We start from the raw sequence: 22,949 nt of genomic DNA, 5'->3' as shown, positions 1-22,949 counted from the left end.
ATGGGCTGAGTGTTCTGCTCAGAGAAGGATACGGGTCTGATGTTCTGCTTCATGGTCTCATCTGCCCCCAAAGTTATCTTCAGGTTCACACGCTATAGGAGCCCAGGAAGCAACAGGTGACTAGAACCAAAAGAAGGAGGAATGAAGGGCTATAGGGCAAGAGAGGAGGTCCAGCCCCCAGAGACAGTAAGAGAGAGCCCTCTATGCTTCCAGACGAGGCAAGGGGAGCAGCAGCCACGTGGAGGCTGGTACTGGTCACTTTCAGCAGCCATCTATGTGGTCCTTGCCATGGGCACGGCCGGAGAACTGGCCCTTTGGCTGGAACCAGGACCAGAGGGGTTAGGACTTCCTCCAGCTGCCCAGCCAGATCTTGGGAGGAATTCTGTTTGCCTAATGATTCAGAGAAACAAACAAGCACAGGAATGCTCCGAATCATGGGCAGCCCCGCCGCAAAATCAAATTGACGCGATTCCTTTCACCTCTGATGCTGGGGTGCAGTCCCTGGCCTCAGGCAAGCCAGCTTTCAGTTCCTTCCGGGCAGGGCGGAGCAGCACCTCCGTGGCCATTGCCTCACCGTGTCTCTCCCTTGCCCCCACTCCCAATAAAGCCGGCGAAATTTAAGATGCTTTTCCCCCTTATCAAGGAAGTTCCGGGCTTGGTAAAGACCCACTGTGCAGCCTGCCCCTTCTGTCAACACCCAAGTTAATTCTTGAAAGCGGCAGGGCTGCCCAACCATGCTAGCAGCCAGGTGCCATATGCATGAAGCAAACCCTCTGGCAAGGTGCACCCCTGGATTCCCAGGGAGAGTCGTTTCCCACTCACCCCTGGGAAGGAGTAAGAAAGCCGAGGATCTCAGGCCTGCACATTGCTGCAGGGACATGGACTTCTTTGGGCAGAGCTACACTGACCTGAGGGCCTCAGGACAATGTCTAGAAACTGGAAGGGAGACGGTGTGGCCAGTGGGGGAATGCCAGCCCTGGAGCTCCAGATGCTGGGATCTGAGACCAGCTCATATGGACCAGTGACAGGCTGGGCTGAGAGTCAAACTGTGGCTGGGCTGGGCAAGGCAGGTGGCCGGTAGAGTGGAAATGATACCTTAATGTCAGGTGCAGGCCAGAGGCTTCGCCTAGGACAAGGAATTCTCTAAGAAGTTCCTGCTACAGGCAAGAAGGGAGTTGGAATGAGCATACTACCCATCAAATGCAAAGCATCTTCCAAGGCTGCGCTAGACTTGCAGATGAGGGGTCTTTCTACGATGGGCATGGAGTCTTGATATATCCAGCTATACCTTCAATTTTCCAGGCTGTCCAGACTGGCTGTGGCTTGCCATTCTGTGGGCCTGATCCCAACATGATCAAGCTGGATGGGGCTTAATCTCCATTGAGTCACCAGGTTAGCATGCCAGGATCAAGGGGATATCAGATACTGGCTTCCTGTCCTACACTGGGGGGCCGAAGGTGGGACTAATAGACAACAGAGTGACAGTGATGCTCTGGAATATAGCCATGGCCTCTGCCCTGTTCTGGTCCCTAACATTTCCCTAACTCCATGGCAACAGCTGGGGTGTTATCCCAGGCCTTCCTCAATGGACTGTAGTGAGCCATTCACTTATCAACTGGAGCTGATAAGTGAATGGAGGGCTCCAGCTCAGCCCAGGCACAGCCCTGGAGCTGGGTGGCCTCAAGGGCCAAGCAAAAGAAGACTTTTAGTCACTGCCCTGATACCATGCCCCTTGCCTTCATGTGCACAGGGTCTTTCCTGTATGTCCTTTAGAACAGTGTCCTTCAGGTTCCAGCAGCTGAGCACATCCCCAGCCTGGGATCCATTCTGCAAATCAGGCCTTGTCACCCTGGCTTCTAGGCCCAGCCATTGCTCCCACACATGCCCTGGATCAGAAGCTGGACAGACTCTGTCCCAGGCTGCAAGAAGGGCAAAGAGAAAGCAGGACTGACTGGGGCCATCAGAAGTGTCAGAATGAGGCTGGAGGTGGGGGGTGGCAGAAGCCACGGGAGCCCTACAAGGTGGATTTGTGAATCCTGGGTGCTGAGACTGTTAAGCCTCAGGGAGAATACTGGGCCCTGCCAAGGCTCCATCTAGGTTAGATTTATACATGGGAACAGCCAGTATTCCTGGTAGCTGATGTCCAGTGGTTGAAATGCCCAGAACCAGGTACTAGGTACTAAAGGAAACTCAACATCCACATGGTCATGACAGGACGAGTCAGTCACATGGGCCTGGTCCCCAGAGCAGCCCTAGAATTTTGTGTGCCATGCCTAGGGATGGTCTGGTCTGTGAGTTGGCCAAAGGATCAGCTTGTCGTCAACCCACAACACAGGTGTGATCTCCACCAAAGTCAGGCTGATAACTCAGGGGTCAAGATGTGATTTGGGCCAGTTTCTTTGTGCTAGGGTCATGGATCCTGGTGGCCAAGCAGCCTCCTACGTTGTGAGGAAGGCATGACCAAGGTCAAGTACTCTCCCCAGTCTGGGACTGGTCACCACCTGCAGCTCCTTATGGACTTCTCAGTGACACTGGTCCCAAATATTAAACAGTCCAGATACCCAGCCGTGGCTAGCCTTGTCCACTTCACCACCAACCATTCTTCAGGCTTCCTGTTCAGTGCTAAACTAGTCCCAGCTCTGCAACAGTTAGTGGCTGGAGCAGCGGGATTGTTGTGTATCTAAGCCCCAGCCTACCTGCCTTACACATCCCATTACCATCCACACTTTTTCCTGTGTCTCTACTCATTCACTTATTCTTCAACTCACTCACTCATTCACACATTCACTCTTGTAGTCATTCATTCCTGACTTACTCATTTACTCCTCTATTTATTCACTCATCCACACTCACCAGTTGATTGATTTACCCATCCAGTCATCTACTCAATTGTCTACTCACTTCATTACTTCATTTATTCATTCATGCTCATTGATTGGTTCACTCATTCACTTGTTCATCTGTTCATTCGCTCACTCATCTACTTGTTCACTGACTTATTTGCTCATTGATTCACTCACTCACTTACCTATAGTTCTCATGGGCCCCCACACTCCTGTGAGGTTTGAAATGCTCTGTTTCTCTCTCACAAGGCATGGCACACACAAAGGACAGCACAGAGAACCATGTGACCAGGATAGGCTTGAGACAGGCCTCAAGGGAAGCCAGAAGCAACCAGAAAGTTCAAATTTAGATCTTTCTCTGACCTTTGACCTCTCTCCAGCAGGGAGGGGGCAGCCTTTCTTCTACTGCCATTCTGCCCTTGGTAGGGTATTTCATTCTATCTGCCTTGTGGGCAACGGAGCTGCTGATATTGGCCGAAGGAGTCTGGCTACTGGAGAGCAGTGTCCAAGGCAAAGCCTAGCATCATATATCTTTGGTCTGGGCAAGGGCCCATGTATAATGTTTTCTAATCTGGGCATCAGGACAGTGAGCACAGGCTCCTCTAGGCAGGGTTAGTAGTATCTCTCCAGTTCAGTAGGCACTAAACGCCTTGGCTTCTGGCATCCAGAGGCATCCAGTGGGGAAAACTGGGCCTCTGCTGAAACTGTTCTCTTGGGTCTGGGAATTTGAGGTATAACCCAGGTTTTTGGGAGTATGAAGCTAAAGCTGGGGTTTGCCCTGGGGGTTAGTAGTTCTGTTGCTTTCTTGGTAGTTGCTGCCCATAATGCTCCTGCCCAAGGAAAGGGGGATGAATGTTCAGGACAAGCCCTGGGGCAGGATCAAAGGTAGCATTTGGTCATCCTGGAAGATGTGTCTGTTGAGGTACCAGGAACTCATGGCTTAGAGGGTGGCCTGGGAAAGTCTGGGTGGAGGCATTTTGGGGAGGACTACACAATAATACCTGAGGGAACCTCAGGGAAACCAGGCTCCACCTGCCGGCACACCTCCCTCTGACTGCGGCCATTGACCAGCCTGAAGTGACTGAGTGCCCACTGTTTACCTGGGTGAGGGGAACCACAGGCCTGCCCCGCCCACCTACGTGAAACCACTGGGGCTGGAGCCAGCTCTCAGACTACAAAAGGCAGCTGGTGACTGGAGTCTGTCCTCAGAGGCTGCCAGTGGGGACATTTCCCCGTGCTCCACAGCATGGGTGTCAGCCGGAAGAAGCTGGTCCCTTTCTGGGTCCTAGTCCTGGCCCTGGCCTGCAGTCAGCACACAGGTAAGACTCAAGTGTCAAGCTTTCCCAGGTCATTTGGAGAGACATTTTCATTCCCCTCATGTCCCGGACTCAGATGGGCAGTGACATTTAGGGTCTTATCTGGGTCTTGGCGAACTACGACTGTCTGTGAGAGGGTCCTGCTATGCAGTCCTTGCCTGCAGCCCGACAACTTGAAATAGTCTCTGAGCTAAGAGGCAGAAAAGTAACTCTGCTATGCAGGGGATTGAGGCCGGGCATACAGTGTGTGTGGGAGCAGAAGGCTGTGTATCAAAGCCCCCCACACTGGTTAGGGCAGCCTCTCAGCCCTCTAACGAACACTGTTTGTGTCAGTGTCGCCAGCACGCAACCCTCTCTGGGCTGTCATAACCTCATTAGAAACCACGGGCTGCAGGGTCTCCTGGGGCTGTGGTTTCTCTCAGCCGGGTCCTAGTAACAGAAGCAGGCATTAGGAAGCTAGACTTAGGGTGCAAGCCAGCCACACTTTGTCCAAACCCTGTTGTGCAGGTATTGGGGTGGGCCAGTGACCCACTGTTATGCTGACTCGGTGCATCAGGCCTTTAACTAGTGCACACTGGTGCCCAGCGGGCTGGGCAGCCTGGGGCACCTGTCCTGCTCTCAGCTCAGGCCCGTCTCCTCTTCTGCAGGCCAGGCTTACCGGGAAGCTCTGACATCTGACCACGAGCACAACTCTGATGTCTCTCTCCTTCAAGGCCATGGTGGTGAGTCTTAGCCTTTCTATGCCTACCATGTCCCCCCAAGTCTACCTGAATGCTACCTTGGCTCCCCTAGGGCCTTCTTGCCTTTATGGCCCCTCAGCTAGCACACCGAGGAGACAGAACTTGGAGCTGAAGTATGCCAATATACATGGCTGTGGTCAGCCACCCTTCTTCCTAACTGATCCAGCCCATGGAGTCCTCACAGGCATCCATGCTCAGGCTTTGAAGGGAGCCGAGGAGAGTCTGTCAGGATGGCTGGGCTATGCTGTCTGCAGCCCGGGCTCATTGTCCCATCCATCTAGATCCACCTCTCTTGGTTTGATTTACCTGTTGCAGCATCACATTCACCTTCGGAGTCAGGGAATCAGACAAACATGCCAAAACAAGGGGTCTCTTGGGGCCTCAGGGGCCCGCCAGCACCTTGCAGTTTGCATTCGCCCAAACTGGTTAAAAAGGGGAAGGGGAGAGTTTGAGCTGCTGGCCTAGATTCCAGCATTTGTGAGTATCAGGACACAAGCCCCACATGCAAACAGAGGTTTCTCAGCTCCAGGACCATAGAGTCCTGGAGACCCTGGAAGCCATCAGGGTCTCCAGGAGACACAGAGAGAACGTTGGATGTAGGGCTCAGGCTGGGCCATGCCTCAACAGGCAGTAGCCTCCAAGCTGGACCGGGGAGTCTGCTTCTGCTGGCCCTGAGCCCTTAGCCTCCTCTGGGCCACAACCTCTGGCGTTTTCACAAACTCACTGGATCCCATGATCCAATCTCCTGTCTCCACAGGTGCTGCCCTCCATGGAGTGACCATCATTCCACCTCTGCAGACCATCCCTGTGGTACGAGGTGAGTGAACCCAAAAACACAGGTGGGAAAGTAGCTTGGTTTAGACTTGAAGAGCTAGTTAGAAGAAAAGGGTTTTTGGATACCATTTAATAAGCACAAGAAAGGTTAGAGGAGCATTCAAAGCTGCTGTGAGCTGGTCCCAGGATTCCTAAGTCAAATAGGATCGCAGATACCCACTGTGGGCAGCATCCTGTCTGATCTCAGTAGCACATGGAAAGGAGATAGCCAATGTGAAAGGCAGAGCGTAGAGGGCATGCCAGGGATCTGGGACCAGAACAGTGCCTTTAAAGCCTGCCATTGCTTTGGTCCACAGCCCTCAACCCGGCACATACCGGGCGGGTGTGCAGCACATGGGGCGACTTCCACTATAAGACCTTTGATGGCCAAGTCTTCCGCTTCCCTGGCCTCTGCAACTACGTGTTCTCTGCACACTGTGGGGCTGCCTACGAGGACTTCAATATCCAGCTCCGTCGTGGCCGGGAGTCTAATTCCACCACTCTGAGCAGCGTCACCATGAAGCTTGATGGCCTAGTTGTTGAGCTGACCAAGAACTCCGTATTAGTCAATAACCACCAGTGAGTGTGGGCCAGAGTTGGGTGGGTGACGGAGGTGCTGGGTCATGAGGGGGAAGTAGTACATCGGGGTTGTGGGAGACACTGGGATTGTCAGGACTCGACTCTCAGGAGAGAAGCTGGACAGGCAGTCCCCAGTCCCACGATAGACGTTCCACCTCTGCTCTCCCTTAATATCAATCCCGTGTCTCTGTCACACACAGGGCTGTTGGGATCTTCTGCCTGGCCTCTCTCTCACCTCATTGCCCCTCAGTACCTTATCCCTACTCTCTTCTACAGGGTCCAGCTGCCCTTCAGCCAGTCTGGGGTCCTCATCGAGCTCGGCAGTGGATACCTGAAGGTGGTAGCCAGGCTGGGGCTGGTCTTCTTGTGGAATGACGATGACAGTCTTCTGGTGAGAGGGAGGAGAGTCTCCTGGTGGTGGGGAACGGGTGTGGGCTGGCGGAGCCTTCTGGTAAAATAGACAGTGGGTGGAGCCTCCTAGTGAGATCAGGAGGTTGGTTAGGAGAGGGGGCATAGGCCCCATGCAGTTGGGGAAGGTGGGCACCCAGACATCAGTAGAGCCTCAAGGCTTCATCCCCAGACACAGGCCCTGTGTATGGAATGTTTTCTTAGCCCTGCTCCAAGTTGTGGCTTTATATGACTTACGGGGAGAGTCTTTTGGCTTGTGTCTCCTCTGGGATCCCTCACTCCCTTTTTGAGGGGTCTATATGTCACATCTTGGGGTGTCTATAGTGGGAACCAGTGTCTGATGTCTCTTCCAATTTCAGCTGGAGTTGGACACCAAATACACCAATAAGACTTGTGGTCTCTGTGGAGACTTCAATGGCAGCCCAGAGTCCAGCGAGTTCCTCTCCCACAGTAAGTCCCAGGCGGTAACTCAGGGCCCCAGGTGACTTTGCCTGCCCGTCTCTCAAGTCATATATCTCTATGTGTATGCAAACGAATGCTCTCTGTCACCCACACATTGCATGTACTTGCTGCTCACCCAGGCACACGTAGGCTCCCCCCACAATTCCAGCTCATACATAAGTACATACAGACACACCTGCACATAGCCACACTCATGTATGCATACGCTCTTGGCATGCTGACACACCTTACATGCATGCAGGGAACGAGATTCCTGTCAGAGCTCTTGTTCTTGGTACCCCTATTCTGTGGACACAGACTGTCTCATGGAATCATTTCTGCTTCCTTCAGACCTTGCGGGGGGAGGGGGCGTCACGTTTCTTTACCACCATGCAATGGCACCACAAATGTGGCTGCATCGGCCAGATGCTCCAACCCCCTCTCTCCGCCAGTTCCCCTAAGTCTCATATAAGCATGTGGCCATGCTATGTGCAGGCCAGCCAGAGTCTGAGGTCCTGGTAGGATGTCAGGCTCATTCTGCAGTCCTCCAGGCTGCATCACAGACTGGCCAGAAGGACTGATGGCTATGTATCTGTTAAGGCTTCTATCTTCTCCTGTTGCCCTAGGAAGTCAAGGCTCTTTCTGGGCTCCTCCCATGAGTTCCAGATAGCAGCATCCTAGGGAGTGAAGTTGAGGAAGCCAGGCAGGGATCACAGGACCACATAGACATTTGCAGTGGGGAGTCCTTTGGAATTGGTTGTTGGGATGATGGGTTGGGGGCCTGGGGAGATGTAGACAAAGCTGCTCTGGGCTTCTTGCAGATGCTAGGCTGACACCCCTTGAGTTTGGGAACCTCCAGAAGATGGATGGACCCACAGAGCAATGCCAGGACACCCTGCCTGTGCCCCAGAAGAACTGTTCCACCAGATCTGTAAGCCTTGAGAGGAATGGCTGGACAGGGTGGGGAGGAGGGCTGTGGGCTCTGGGATAACCCAGGTGCTTCTGGGAGAGCCCAGGCTCTGAACTAAGCATGGGTTCCTGCCCTTGCCCAGGGCATCTGTGAGGAGATCCTGAAAGGTCCGCTGTTCTCGAACTGTGCGGCCCTGGTGGATATCAGCAGCTACCTGGAGGCTTGCTGGCAGGACCTCTGTCTCTGTGAGAGCCCTGATGTGTCCAGCTGCATCTGCCATACCCTGGCTGAGTACTCCCGGCAGTGCGCCCATGCTGGAGGACAGCCCCAGGACTGGCGGAGTCCCAGCCTCTGCCGTGAGTGCCCTCAGCCGTAACTCCCCACCATCATAACACCATCCTATGTAAGTGGGACCTGGCTTTCTAAGACCTTCCTTTCTGGTCTCCCTGCAGCCCAGATTTGCCCCCCCAACATGCAGCACCAGGAATGTGGCTCACCCTGTGTGGACACCTGCTCCAACCCCCAGCGTTCCCAGGTCTGTGAGGACCACTGTGTTGCAGGATGCTTCTGTCCTGAGGGTAAGATGGATTCTCCACCTGACCAACCCCAACACAGGACCTCCAAAGCACACAGTTGCATGGGTGGCCATGCTGCCATTGTTCGGCCTCGCTGGAAGATCCCTATGACCCTGGCCCAAAGTGACTCTGTGCTGCTGATGTTTACCAAGGCTCCTAGATGACACCTGTCACATGGACTTGCTTTCTACAGGAATGGTGCTTGATGACATCAACCAGACTGGCTGTGTCCCTGTATCCCAGTGTGCCTGCGTGTACAATGGGACACCTTACGCACCGGGCACCAATTACTCTACTGACTGCACCACGTGGTAGGTCTTGGGTTCCCATCAAAGACCATGACATATACCAGGGTTACTTCCTTGGGATTTATGAACTGGTTAGCTGCTAGGCTGCTGTGGTCAATGCCCCATGGGCAGAAGCCTTTAGTCTAGGTGGCAAAAATAACAGGGTTGTTGCTACTGGGACTATTACATATTATATCCTTCTTCTTTCTATTTACAGCACATGCTCTGGAGGTCGGTGGAGCTGCCAGGAGGTCCCATGCCCTGGCACCTGCTCAGTGCTGGGAGGATCCCACTTCTCCACATTTGATGAAAGACAGTACACAGTGCATGGGGACTGCAGCTATGTGCTGAGCAAGGTGAGGCCTATGCTGTCCTGGGGCCTTTGACTTTGGGGACTGCACCAAGCCGTGGGCCTCTCTAGGTATCACTGCCCTTGGCTTCCCATCACTGCCGCACCAGGGAGTCGTTGGGGGACTTCACGATAAAACCATGAGGAAATACTTCTGCCTGTTGGTCCCAGGCTCTCTGGAGTCACTTGGCTGTTGATTGAGTCTTTAGTGCTGAATGACCCCTGTTCATTGTTCTGGTCCTTCTGACCTTGTCTTTTTAAGAGAGACTTATTATTTTATTTATATATTTATACTTATGCATGTGTCTTTCTGTGTGGACATGGGCATGGTGCCTATGAAGGCTAGAAGAGGCATTAGATTCCCTGGAGCTGGATTTACTAGTGGTTATGAGCAAAGTGATGTGGGTGCTGGGCACTGGACTTGGGCCCTTTGCAAGAGCAGTACACAATCACTGATGCATCTCTCCAGTCTTTGTCTTATTTTATTTTTGGAAGAGTTTTGTGTCTATAAACAAATTAAATAGATATCCCAGGGAATACCTAGGCCTCACTGACTCCAGCTGTCTCCCCATATTAGTATTTTGCTTTACTATGATGCATTGGTCACAACCAGTGCTGAAAAGCGGTCAGCCACTACTGTCCACATTAAGTGTCCATCAGGATCACTCATGAGCATGCCCAGAGAGGTGACAAATGTGAACTATCCTGTATCTACTCTCCTGGTACCCTCCAGTAGCTCACCATGCTGACCATCCTAGACTGTACTTCGTCATCTCCTTCCTCCCTACCTTGGAAACCACAAAACAAAACCATTTTTAATTAAAAATATTTTTATTTATTTTTGAAAAATTTGTATTTGGATCATCCACCACCTTTCACCATCTCAACTCCCCTCCCCAGTCTCCCCATAACATAGCTCCCTCCCAACTTTTAGAATTATTGCATTCAGTAGGTGCATTGGGTCCCCAGGGGAGTCTTGGCATGGGCTCCTAGGAGCGCCTTCCTCCTGGAATCAAACGGCTGCTTCTTAGAGTCTAAGGCAGTGGTGGCGCAGGGATTTCCAGCAAAGGGGGGTGGGTAGCATGGATTGGAGGAGAGGGAGGATGAGGTGGGCAGAGGTTCCAGCAGTATGTAAGGATCTGTGTTACCCCTGCAGCCCTGTGACAGCAATGTTTTCACTGTGCTGGCTGAACTGCGAAAGTGTGGACTGACTGACAGCGAGACTTGTCTGAAGAGTGTGATGCTGAGCCTGAGCGGGGGCCAAACGGTGAATGTCACGGGGAGAACGGAGGAGAACTCTGGCAGAGTCAGGTCATGGGAGGTGGAAATAAATAATGTTGCCAGTCACATTCTGCACAGTGAGTGCAGCCACTGTTTGTGGGTCTTTCTGGGGACTACCCTTAAGTGGAACATTGGCTCTGGGGGTCCTGTGATTGTACCAGATGGCCCCAGGAAAAAGGACTCAAGCATCTCTATCCTGCACAACTCCATTGAAGTCATTTTTAAAAAATACATTAGTTTCTGCTTTTATGTTACTTAAGATATGATTCTTTTGAAAGCTTAGGAGATTAGGATAAGGATGGAGACAAATCTTGGAACATAAGTTTACCTCATGGGGACTACAGCTTCATAACCCAAGGTCTCCCAGACCTGGCAAGAACACTTCACAGTGTGTTGGCTACCAGAGAACAGTGAGGGGGATACTACCTCAGTCCCACACTGACCCTGTTGGCTCTGGAACGCTTCTAGGTGGTCATGGTGAAAGCCACTGGAGAGGTCTTTGTGAACCAGATCTATACCCAGCTGCCAGTGTCGACAGGTGAGGGCTGCTTGTGAGTCAGAACTGTGTCTCTCCATCCCACGGGACATGCCCCATTCTGAAACTTTCATCTTCTGTCCATAGCTAATGTTACCATCTTCCGGCCTTCAACCTTCTTCATCATTGCCCAGACCAACCTGGGTCTGCAGCTTGAGATCCAGCTGGTGCCCATCATGCAGGTGTTTGTGCGGCTGACCCCTGAGTTCAGAGGGCTAACCTGCGGTAAGAGACACTGACTTTGGGCCTGAGCCTGTTCCATCTTAGAGCCCACATGGGGCCTCAACCTGCTCTCCTGCCCTCAGGGCTCTGTGGGAATTTCAACAGTATCCAGGCAGATGACTTCCAGACCATCAGTGGTGTTGTGGAGGGCACAGCAGCTGCCTTCTTCAACACCTTCAAGACCCAGGCAGCTTGTCCCAATGTCAAGAATATCTTCGAGGACCCCTGCTCGCTCAGCGTGGAGAATGGTGAGTGTATCTGTTGGTCTATGCTCTGTTGAATGCTTAGGGATTGTTTTGTTTTGTTTTGTCTTATTTTGTTTTTGCTTCCATTTCTGAGCTGGATAGTTTCCCAAGAAGCACTTTCTCAGCAAACTCTGACCTAGCCTGGTGTTCAGCTGTCCACCCTGAAGTGGTGAATAGCTAAACTAGTATGTATGCAGTGTATTGTGCTAAGCATGCATTGAATAAAACCCCAAAGAGGCACCAAAATGTGTAGATGCCATATTGAGGAATGAAAAAAAGTCAGCTTTCTCTTGGAATAGTTTGGCTAAAAGTGAGCCCAAATTTGAATTATTTATTTCTCCCCTGGTGCTCTCCATTTGTCTATAGTTTGTAGTCAGTGGCCTGTCTATTGTATTTGATCTGTCTTTGCTGCCTGCCTGTAACAAGGGGTCATATTTATTGAGCAGCATGGAAAACATGGCATGGGGAAGGAACGAGGAATTCATTTCCATAGGAAATTTTTTAACAGTTTTACAAAAGAAAAAGTTACTTTACTGACTCCAGCTGATCCAGAATAGCACTCAAAAGTACACACAGACTTTACCAACTAGTATCTGAATGTTGGTTCCAACTTTTATGGGATATTTGTTTTGCATAATGTTGCTTTCAACGTGTTGGATTTCATTTCAGCAAATGATTATAATAACACACTTTCATTATTCCGAGTCAGGGGCATGGGACAGTACACAATTTAAGAATAAATTTAAACCTTATCTATACATTTAGCTTAGATTTTAAAAGCTAATTACAGAGGAGAGTCAAGCTATAGTAAGGTCAGTTATATTGTTCTCTTAAAGTCAAGTAAAACTTGAACAGGTCGAGCACACAGCAGATTGAGTACGTTACCTTAAATGATCACTGCAGCTTCTGACAAAAGTTCAATTTTTGTGAAGGCAAGAGTTGTCTTCAGAGAAATATATCGCTGCAGTGTATACCATGTAGTATTACGAATGAAACAAGTGTGTGCATTCCAGGTAAGAGTGGTGTCCAGCATCCGTGCCTACCAGATGGCAGGGAGGACATGAGGGAACTCCAGGACAGATTCACAGATAGCCAGGGACCTCATCTGCCGTACTATGTACACAGGGCATTGGATTTTAGGGGTCCTGATTCAGAGTAAAAGAAAGGATATGAGACTATATTGTACTTGTGATGCTGTCCAGTCCCCTGAGAAGGGCTGAGGAGGTAGTGTTCAGTATCAGACAGTCCTGCCCTCTTTTCCTCTGTCTTATTCCAGAAGTCTTGACTGTTTTTCTGTGGTGATGGGCCACTCACATTCTTAGATAAGGGCTCTGGGGACATAGGAAAGAAGAGAAACAATGACTATAGCTTCTCCATGCCTCATGAGGCCAAGTGAAAAAGTAGCTGATGGGTTTCCTTCTATTCACAGAGAAGTATGCTCAGCACTGGTGTTCTCAGCTGACTGATGCCAGTGGCCCGTTTTCCCAGTGCCACGCCACCGTGAACCCCAGCACCTACTTCTCGGTAACGCACTGGTTCTTTAGCTAGCTAGGACTCTAACAATGCACTGTGCACCCTCTCTTTGGAGGATCAGAGGACACTGGAAGGAGGCAATTGACAGGTAGAAGGTGGCAGGAATGTTCTCCAAGTCTGCATTTCTGGTCCCATTCCCTGACGTTCATGTTACTTCACTTATTCATTCATTGCATGGTCATTAAGTTTAGATCATGCCTCTGGTCTATACTAGAAATAGGTCTAAACATGAAACTTTGAGAAATGTGAGTAATAGGACAGTAAAAAAGATGGGGTGTTCGAGGGCTGGACCTGGTGGATCACAAAGATAAAGGACCAGAGTCTTTCCAAGATCCATGTCCTAGTGGGAAGGTTGGCTACATGTGAGGTCTCAACATTAAAATGAACTACAGAGGAATGTGGGTTGGGGAGTGTCCTGAGGAAGGTAAGGAAGGTTGGAGTATGCTGGGATGGCTCCAAGATGCCAGGCTCCTGGATGTGAGGCCGGCTCCCTGATGCTCTGATGTCTCCATCCCCAGAACTGCATGTTTGACACGTGCAACTGTGAGAAGAGTGAGGACTGCATGTGCGCAGCCCTGTCCTCCTATGTGCGTGCCTGTGCTGCCAAAGGCGTGCTACTCAGTGGCTGGAGGGATGGCGTCTGCAGTGAGTGTTGTGTGGGCAAACTGGGCTCTCTTTCTCTACAGGCCAGGGCTGCCACCCTTTGCCTAGAAGTTGGTTGAATGATTCTAGTGTCTTATCCCTACATCAGTCTCTGAAACTAAGGGAGACCCAAGCCATAATGACCAAGGGAACTAATCAGGAGACAGAATCTGGGGGGAGCTGGAAAGGCTTTGAACTGCAAGATCCTCTGTTGTTGATTGCTGGGCTATGTGTCCACCAGTGTCCTAAGCGTCCCCTCCTTCTGCTCCCACACAGCAAAGCCTACAACTACCTGCCCAAAGTCAATGACTTACCAATACCACATCAGCACCTGCCAGCCCACCTGCCGCGCTCTGAATGGGGAAGATGTCACCTGCCATGTCAGCTTCATCCCTGTAGATGGCTGCACCTGCCCCAAAGGCACCTTCTTGGATGATTCAGGCAAATGTGTGCAGGCCACCAGCTGTCCCTGCTACCACAGGGGATCCACAGTTCCCAATGGCGAGTCTGTGCATGACAGTGGGGCCATTTGGTAAGACCCTTAGGCCTAGTAGATGGCGTTCCCAGAGAACCCCTGGTTACCCTGCTCCCATGCCCCTGCAGTCATGCAGACAAGGAGGACATGGCAGGGACTCACGGGGCCCAGAGCGGATGATGTTCTAACACTCCTCTACTCACAGCACCTGCACCCAAGGAACACTAACCTGCATTGGAAGTCCTGCCCTCGCTCCAGGTGAGCCTGTGAGGGAGCCTGTCAACTCTGGGAGAATATTTCCAAAGAGCTTTCAGTGAATAGCACTTGGGGCGATGATCAGTTTGACTGTTGTGGTACAGTCTGTGCCTGTGCTCTAGGGCTCAGGAACAGGGGAGGTGAAGGTGGGGACAGTGTGCACACATTATCATGAAAACATTCAGTGCACTCTCAACTCAGACAACACACACACACACACACACACACACACACACACACATCACAGATGTGCACTCTTCCCTGCTTAGCTGTCTGGAAACAAAAGGCTCAGATATTATAGCACTTGTCCTCCCTTAGAGAAAGCTTGGCAGGGGTGGATGGCATCACCTCATTGGCCCCCTTCCTTTTCCAGTGTGTGATGCACCCATGATCTATTTTGACTGCCACAATGCCACACCTGGAGACACTGGAGCTGGATGTCAGAAGAGCTGTCACACCCTGGACATGACCTGCGTAAGTGACCCAGTTGCTTCCTAACAACCCTTCCTAGGACCTTCTTGATGGCCCCCTCACCTCCCTTGTCTCTCTTGCTGTGGTGTCTGTGGAGACCATCAAGCTTCCTCCTGGAGCAGAGCAGTGGGGCTGTTCCATACTGAGGGCCTTCGGGGCAGCCTGACTAGACCGTGTTCCCAGAGCACCTCTGGTCACCCTGCTTATGGGATTCCTGCTCACATGGCACCTGAAGTCCCTCAGACAAAGAGGACATGACAGCCCCAGACATCCATCCGTCCAATCACCTTGTCCATTTGCCCTACAGTACAGCTCCGAGTGCGTGCCTGGCTGTGTGTGCCCGGATGGGTTGGTGGCAGATGGCAATGGAGGCTGTGTTGTTATTGAGGACTGTCCTTGTGTGCACAACGAGGCCACCTACAGGCCTGGGGAGACCATCAGAGTGGGCTGCAACAATTGGTACGTGAGGGTCCCGGTGGGGGAGGTGGGTATCCAAGCCGTCATCAGCCCCAGAGGTCCCTGTTAGGAATGGACTAAACCCAAGCATGGCTTCTGGTGGACCTGCAGAGCACAGGCTCTCAAGGTGCCTGGGCTCTGTGCTTCAGTCTCTCATAGGGGGTCCCTACAGAGCTGCCAGGAAAGTCTCCATTCCTGTGGGAGCCTTTGGCTGACCTTTGCCCTCTTTGCAGCACCTGTGAGAATAGAATGTGGCAGTGCACAGGCAAGCCCTGCCTGGCCACCTGTGCCGTGTATGGGGATGGCCACTACCTCACTTTTGACGGGCAACGCTACAGCTTCAGCGGGGACTGCGAGTACACGCTGTTGCAGGTATGCCTGGCCAGTAGCCTCACCCACGGCCACACACAGCCCCATGTACTCATCACCCTTCCCTCTCCCCTAATGATCCTCCGCTCTACCAGGACCACTGTGGTGGGAATGACAGCTCCCAGGATGCCTTTCGTGTTGTCACCGAGAATGTCCCCTGTGGTACCACCGGAACCACTTGTTCCAAGGACATCAAGATCTTCCTGGGGGTGAGTAAAATGGGGCTGGCAGAACACCCCGGGGGCTCCGCACTGGTGTAGGGGCACACAGGAGGGGTATGTGTGGTCCTGGCCAGGCTCTGAGGACCTCTTGTCACACAGAACTATGAGCTGAAGCTGAGTGACGGCAAGGTGGAGGTGATCCAGAAGGGTGTGGGGCAGGAGCCCCCCTACTATGTCCACCGGATGGGCATCTACCTGGTGGTGGAAACCGATGTTGGCCTGGTGCTTCTGTGGGACGGGAAGACCAGCATCTTTCTCAGACTCAGCCCTGAGTTCAAGGTGAGACATCCCTCAAGGGCTGAGACTCACACGGGGGAGGGGAGACGGGTAGAGATAGACAGAGACACACTGAGAAACAGAGAGAGAAAAGTAAAGACAGAGACAGAGAGATTCAGAGATAGAGACAAAGACAGTTAGAGATGGACAGAGTGAGAGTGAGAAATATCAAGAGCCACACACCCAGAGACAGAGAGAGGCAAAGAAAGACAGAGACAGAGGGCCAGGGAGATGGCTCAGGGAGTAAAGGCACTTGCTGACGAGCTGATGATCTCAGGCTTGAGGTTCGATCCCCAGGACCCACATGGTGGAAGAAGAGCTGACTTCCATGAGAAGAGCTGACCTCCATAAGAGCACTGTGGCATACGCATCCAGCACATAGAAACACATGAAATCAGTGTAATAAAATTTTCACAGTGCAGCCACTCCTGATGAGATCTGATAGACTAAGATCAGAAGGAAGGAGAGGAGGACCTCCCCTATCAGTGGACTTGGGGAGGGGCATGCGTGAAGAAGGGGACGAGGGGTGGGAGGATGGGATCGGGAGGGGAGGAGGGAGGGGCTTATGAGGGGATACAAAGTGAATAAAATGTAATTAATAAAAATAAAATAAAAAAAGAAAAAAATATTGAGAGAGAGAGGGAAGGAGGGAGGGCCATCGATGGGAAGAACTTTTAGAACGGCAGGGAGGAGGCCCCCTGCTGTATGTGCCTTGTAGTTTTATAAAAAATGACCAAAAACTGGGTGGCCAGCTCTCTTTCTTATCTGGATGCTAGAAGCCCAAGTGATGTCAGCAGGGCTGCAATCCCCCTGGAGGCTCAGGGGGATCTCTCTTGTCCTTTAGTTTCCGGGGCTCCAGGTACCCTTGGATTGTAACTTGATTATCCTAGACAACCTCTTTTGTAGCATGGTTCCCTGTGTGTTTGTGCCTGTATGTTTCTTTTTAAGAAGGTCACTAAACAAGGGACCCAGGACTCAACCTACCTTATTGGGACCTTGTCTCACTTGACCATATCTTCAAAGATTCTGCTTCTCAGATGGCCCAACTCACAAGCCCCAGAGTTAGAACAGGGGCAAATATGGGGCCACTGTCCAGCTCACTGGGGTGTTTTTGACTGCTATCCAAGGCAGGCTCTAAGCCCCATGCTCACCCTACAAAGTGACTGAGAACTGGCACTAAGGTCAATATAGAGGGAAGAAGCAGCCTCAAGGGAAAAATGGAAAAAGAGGTCTCCCAGGTTGCCAGGCTGGGGGACTCACAGGCCTCCTGGGAAGTCATGGGCATGAGCTTGGGGGCAGACACAGGTGGGCACAAGTGCCATGAACCACCACTTTATGCCACAGGGGTTGCCTTCCAAACTCACACGTGCCGCTCCTTCTGGGCTCATTCTCCAGGAAGTCAGGTGGTAATAGAGCAGATCAGATATATATCAGGGTAAAGGAAGGTAGCTCTGTCTCACACCTTTAATCTCTGCGCATCTACAGGGCAGGGTCTGTGGCCTGTGTGGGAACTTTGACGACAACGCCATCAATGACTTCACCACACGCAGCCAGTCTGTGGTGGGCGATGTGCTGGAGTTTGGAAATAGCTGGAAGTTCTCTCCAACCTGCCCGGATGCCCTGGTGCCCAAGGACCCCTGCCTTGCCAACCCTTACCGCAAGTCCTGGGCCCAAAAGCAATGCAGCATCATCAACAGTGCAACCTTCGCCACCTGCCATGCCCACGTACGGCATTGGGGCTGGGCGGTCTCTGGAGCTTAGGATGGAGAAGCCATCAGCCAAGGGCATGAGAGTCTGGGGCTCAGGGGCCCACATGCATACATCAGAACGGGCTGTTGTTGGGAGTTATTAACTCTGAACACGGACTGAGGAGGCTTTAGGCTGCTCCATCGTCAGGGCCAGTCTACGGACACTATGATGGCGTGGCTGGACATTCATGGTCATACATTTGTCACCATAAATGCTGGTAGAAGCTGGTCCAAGTTATTAGGCCAGGATGTGTACTAGGAGGCAGGGGAGGCGGGAGTCTCCAGAACCCGATGGCTTTGTCTCTCTCAGGTGGAGCCTGCCAAGTACTACGAAGCCTGTGTGAGTGACGCATGTGCCTGCGACTCAGGGGGTGACTGTGAGTGTTTCTGCACTGCTGTGGCCGCCTATGCCCAGGCCTGCCACGAAGTGGGAGTGTGTGTGTCCTGGAGGACCCCTGACATCTGCCGTGAGTGGGGCTCTGTCTGTGTTGCTAAAGGGTGGGACCGGGGAATGAGGTGGGTCACAGCCTCCCATGCTCCTCCTGTTTTGGTTCTGACCTACGTGCAGGCACATACATGTACCTCCAATGTGTGTGTGTCTATCCATGTGCACGGTGTCCTGCACATCCAAGTGTGCAAACACTGTGGCTCTAAAAATGAACAGCTCCAAGGGCTGGGAACTGCCAGGGCTGGGCTAGGATATCTGCTGTGGACTAGGGCTCCAGGCAGGAGAGGCAAGCTCTGTATGTTCATCAGGATGCATTAGAGGGCCAAAAGTTTCCTCAGGAAAGTGAAGCAGAAACGAGGGTGGGCAGCTGGAGGATAAAGCCTGGCCTCAGAAAGCGTTCTGCAACGGAAGCCTCAGGACACGTTCTTACGTACAGTCCACGTGAGGCCACGAGGGAGGAGTGTGGTTGGGGGGCAGTTTCTCTAGCTGGAGAGTCCCACTTGATGGTTGCCTCTCTGATGCTCTCGCCAGCCTGGAACCTCCATCTGAGCCACCCTTTCTCAGGGTGGGGTGCAAAACGGTGCAGCAGACCCTAGGTGCAGATTCACACCCATAAATCTCTCCGTTTTCTAGCGCTATTCTGTGACTACTACAACCCAGAGGGTCAGTGCCAGTGGCACTATCAGCCATGTGGTGCCCCTTGCATGCGCACCTGCCAGAACCCTAGCGGACAGTGCCTACAAGATCTTCGTGGTCTTGAAGGTAAGTTGAAGGCTGACGGGGAGGAACAGGATCTGTTGGGTTCTTAGGATCGGGACTGGGTTCTATCCTGGGAGCTAAGGCTTGGGAGTTCCTTTCTCAGGAGACCCTTGGTTGGGATGAATTTTTCCTGATCCCACTAGGAGACCTTATGGCTTCGACCTCAAACACTAGTGTTGTAGATGAGGCTGGTCACTGGGGAAAGACATGGGCCCTGGGAGGTGAGAGGGCCTGGGGCAGACTCCGCCTGGGACTCAGGTCTCTTGGTCCACAGGCTGCTACCCCAAGTGCCCACCAACGGCCCCCATCTTTGATGAGGGCACGATGCGGTGTGTAGCCAACTGTACAGTCACCCCCTCGCCTCCACCACCACGTCCCTGCCGCGTCAACGGAAAGTTGTACCGACCAGGCGCAACAGTACCTTCAGACAAGAACTGTTATTCCTGGTAAGTCACCCAGACAGAGAGTGGTAGAACCTGGAACACGGTGGGGAATTCAACCCAACCTTATTCATAGCGCCAGCCTGGGGTCTAGAGGTACCTCTCAGCCCGAGGCTAAGCTGAGGGGTAAAGAGTGATACTACCAGCTCTCTGGGGCTTCCTGCATGCCGACCTGCCAGATCCCCCAGTGTCCTGATCTTCAACTAGGAGGGAGAACACTTGCCTTAGGCTCAGCTAAGAGGAAGGGTGCCTTTGGCTTGAGGCTGGGGTGGGAGGGAAGGTGACCTTGGCTTTCAGTTCAGATGAAGGGAGGACAACCTTAGCTTGGGACTCAGCTGAGAAGGATGCCTTTGGCCTAAGGCGCATCTAAAAGGGAGGACACTCTTGGTCTAAGATCCAGCCATGTGTGAATGTGATGTGTCCTTAGTCAAGAGGTCCTCCCAGGGACGAGGGGACAATGCCTTTCAAAGTCCACATTGTCTCCACGAGTTGTTGACAGGGGTGGCATTTGAGAGAGTATGACCTTAGCAGAGAAGAGCCTGTGAGGCTGAAGGTTAGGACCTGGGTGGGACCCCAGCCTCCAGCTTGGGCTGTGACAGCGCTGTTTCATCACCAGCTCTAAGCACAGCGCGTGCTCCGCAAACAGCTTCAGGTCCCATGCGCTCAGTCCCGCTTCTTCCTTCTCTTGACAGCATGTGCACGGAGAGCGGCGTGCGCTGTGCCCATGATGCTGGTGGTGAGCATCTGCAGCCTCCTCTCTGAGCTGGGGATGGGGTGGCGGCAGCGGCTGGAGTGTGTGTGGGGGAGGGGCTGGTTGTCTTCAGTGCCTTAGCAGCCCCTGAAGGGCATAAACGTCTATCCCCCACAGCCTGTGTCTGTACCTACAACGGGCAACACTTCCATCCTGGCGACATCATCTACCACACGACAGATGGCATGGGAGGCTGCATCTCTGCACACTGCAGGGCCAACGGTACCATCGAGAGGACTGTTGGCACCTGCAGCCCCGCCACCCCCGCTCCCCCGACCACTTTCTCCTTCTCCACACCGCTTGGTAAGGCAGATGTGACCGGCAGCAGAAAATGCTAGGCCTCCTGGGGGTGTCCCTCTCCCTGCTGATTGGTGCTGCTTCTCTTGATGAATGTTAGGCTAATGTCTAGCTATGGGTGTTGGTGGCAGGCACTGAGGCTCCAGAAGGAGCTCAGGAGCCAGCTATCAGAGACAGGCGTACCCTGCTTTTATTCTAACTGCAAGAGGAAGGGATCAATCTCCTTGACTCACCCTGGAAGGCCTGGTGTCCATGGTGCTGCTTTCTGTAGCTACTGGACCTGATCTCGACAGAATGTGGGCCTTAGGTTAGAGGCTCCAAGAACAAGTGATTCTAAGCCAGCCCTTAGATGACTATGAGATTTTCCCAGAATTCATAGCTGCTTGATTGCCTTACATTGCATGGATCACTAGGGTATCCCTGAGGTCTCATCTTGTTGGGGCTTCCTCAGAGTCCCCCCAAGATGATTTTGAGGGGAATAAACATGTAGATTCTGCTCAGGGTATGGCCTAGAGAGTAGATTTCCTTTAGCGGAGATTAATTTGTCTGTCCATGGGCCCACTATGGCACCCACCGACAGGCAGGTAGGTTCTGAGGAGACAAACTGACTGATGTGGCCCTAATATTCAGTTTCCAAGGTTGGTATGACCAGGGTGGTGAGAGCCACAAGGCAGCTGATGAATGAGGAGGGAGGGTATGGCCAGGGATCAGGGACTCAGGGATTGGGATTCAAGGCCCCGGTGCTCACTCCTGTTACCTTTGCCCACAGTCATGACCTCAATGCGACCCTCCAGCACACACCCCGGCAGCACCCTGTCTGTGGAGACCCCTGCCCCCGCTTCCACCCTGAGCACATCTACGACAGCCTCCACCTCACCCATGCCAGGGTGCCAGGAGGAGTGCCGCTGGTCTCGCTGGATGGATGTCAGCCGTCCTGGACGTGGCATCGACAGCGGCGACTTTGACACCCTGGAGAACCTCCGTGCCCATGGCCACCAGATCTGCCAAGTGCCAAAAGCAGTGGAGTGTCGTGCTGAGAAGAGCCCCAAGGTGCCTCTTCACGCACTAGGGCAGCGTGTGAACTGCAGCACAGCTGTGGGCCTGACCTGTCACAACAGGGACCAGGTGTCAGGGCTCTGTGACAACTACCAGATCAAAGTCCAGTGCTGTACCCCCATCAGCTGCCCAACCTCCAGTGCTCCTACCAAGACCACCCATTCGATAGCCTCCAGCACAGCTGCGGTGGGGGCCACCATCTCCTCAGCCTCAGTCATCTCAACGGACCACACAGATAGCAGAGTTCCCTCAGGTCCCTCTACCCATGCCCCAGGTCCTTCTCCCTCTTCCTCTGGTTCTTCTTCATCGGCTCCAGGTCCATCTATCCCTGCCCGAGTCACTTCTACCACTATTAAAACAACTCTGTCCACCACTAGCCCAACGCCAGAGCCAACGCCAGCCACATCATCCGCATCCAGCTCAACCGCAGGGTCCACAGTGGCCTCCTTTGAAACTACCCACCAATGCAGACAGGAGCGTTGCAATTGGACTGTTTGGATAGATGGTAGCTACCCAGGGGCTGACAGAGACAGTGGAGATTTTGACACTTTTACGAACCTGAGAGCCAAAGGATACAAGTTCTGTGAGAAGCCACGGAATGTTGAGTGCAGGGCTCAGTTCTTTCCCAACACTCCGCTGGCGGAGCTAGGGCAGAATGTGACCTGCAACCCAGAGGTAGGCTTGATCTGTCTGAACAAGGACCAGCTGCCACCCATTTGCTACAACTATGAGATCCGGATAGAGTGCTGTACGGTAGTGGACCTGTGCTCCACAGCTTCACCCGCCACACATCCCACCTCCTCTGAAGTCAGCGCGAAAACAAAGTCCAGTAGGACGACACGCCTGCGGTCCCCTTCCACCAAGGACACCAGCACACACTCAGCAACCATACACACGAAACCCTGGACCACAAGCAGTCCACACACAATCACCCAACCGGTGAGCACCCACTGCCAGCCACAGTGCAACTGGACCAAGTGGTTTGACACGGACTTCCCGGTGCCCGGTCCTCATGGAGGGGACCTGGAAACCTACAGCAACATCCTGAGGAGGGGAGAGAAGATCTGCCACCGGCCAGAGGAGATCACACAGCTGGAATGCAGGGCTGAGAGCCACCCTGAGGTGAGGGTGGAGGACCTGGGCCAGGTGGTGCAGTGTGAGCCCAGCGTGGGCCTCGTGTGCAGGAACCGGGACCAGAAGGGCATGTC

The 22,949-nt window shown here is 52.7% G+C and overlaps 1 protein-coding gene across 1 annotated transcript in view; it reads left to right on the top strand.

The window, feature by feature from the left end:
- The first annotated feature begins 4,089 nt into the window (after nucleotides 1–4,089).
- The window catches only part of Muc5ac (mucin 5AC, oligomeric mucus/gel-forming), a 27,179-nt gene continuing 8,319 nt past the window's right edge, over nucleotides 4,090–22,949 (top strand). The window contains exons 1-31 of the mRNA XM_055606861.1: nucleotides 4,090–4,162; nucleotides 4,807–4,881; nucleotides 5,657–5,716; nucleotides 6,030–6,291; nucleotides 6,568–6,682; nucleotides 7,059–7,149; nucleotides 7,962–8,071; nucleotides 8,193–8,406; nucleotides 8,503–8,628; nucleotides 8,819–8,933; nucleotides 9,130–9,268; nucleotides 10,418–10,528; nucleotides 11,011–11,080; nucleotides 11,165–11,302; nucleotides 11,383–11,547; nucleotides 12,974–13,068; nucleotides 13,596–13,722; nucleotides 13,996–14,251; nucleotides 14,400–14,452; nucleotides 14,823–14,923; nucleotides 15,228–15,379; nucleotides 15,610–15,748; nucleotides 15,841–15,954; nucleotides 16,066–16,245; nucleotides 17,728–17,967; nucleotides 18,301–18,457; nucleotides 19,072–19,200; nucleotides 19,472–19,643; nucleotides 20,330–20,373; nucleotides 20,506–20,691; nucleotides 21,455–22,934. Coding sequence (XP_055462836.1) covers nucleotides 4,090–4,162; nucleotides 4,807–4,881; nucleotides 5,657–5,716; nucleotides 6,030–6,291; nucleotides 6,568–6,682; nucleotides 7,059–7,149; nucleotides 7,962–8,071; nucleotides 8,193–8,406; nucleotides 8,503–8,628; nucleotides 8,819–8,933; nucleotides 9,130–9,268; nucleotides 10,418–10,528; nucleotides 11,011–11,080; nucleotides 11,165–11,302; nucleotides 11,383–11,547; nucleotides 12,974–13,068; nucleotides 13,596–13,722; nucleotides 13,996–14,251; nucleotides 14,400–14,452; nucleotides 14,823–14,923; nucleotides 15,228–15,379; nucleotides 15,610–15,748; nucleotides 15,841–15,954; nucleotides 16,066–16,245; nucleotides 17,728–17,967; nucleotides 18,301–18,457; nucleotides 19,072–19,200; nucleotides 19,472–19,643; nucleotides 20,330–20,373; nucleotides 20,506–20,691; nucleotides 21,455–22,934 — 5,489 coding nt within the window. The remainder of the gene's footprint in view (nucleotides 4,163–4,806; nucleotides 4,882–5,656; nucleotides 5,717–6,029; nucleotides 6,292–6,567; nucleotides 6,683–7,058; nucleotides 7,150–7,961; nucleotides 8,072–8,192; nucleotides 8,407–8,502; nucleotides 8,629–8,818; nucleotides 8,934–9,129; nucleotides 9,269–10,417; nucleotides 10,529–11,010; nucleotides 11,081–11,164; nucleotides 11,303–11,382; nucleotides 11,548–12,973; nucleotides 13,069–13,595; nucleotides 13,723–13,995; nucleotides 14,252–14,399; nucleotides 14,453–14,822; nucleotides 14,924–15,227; nucleotides 15,380–15,609; nucleotides 15,749–15,840; nucleotides 15,955–16,065; nucleotides 16,246–17,727; nucleotides 17,968–18,300; nucleotides 18,458–19,071; nucleotides 19,201–19,471; nucleotides 19,644–20,329; nucleotides 20,374–20,505; nucleotides 20,692–21,454; nucleotides 22,935–22,949) is intronic.

Source organism: Psammomys obesus, unplaced genomic scaffold (genome assembly GCF_907164565.1).
Source record: "Psammomys obesus unplaced genomic scaffold, mPsaObe1.curated_primary_1811, whole genome shotgun sequence".
Lineage (NCBI taxonomy): Eukaryota > Metazoa > Chordata > Mammalia > Rodentia > Muridae > Psammomys > Psammomys obesus.
Note: the sequence above shows the minus strand (reverse complement) of the source record. Positions and strands in the feature narration are given on the sequence as shown.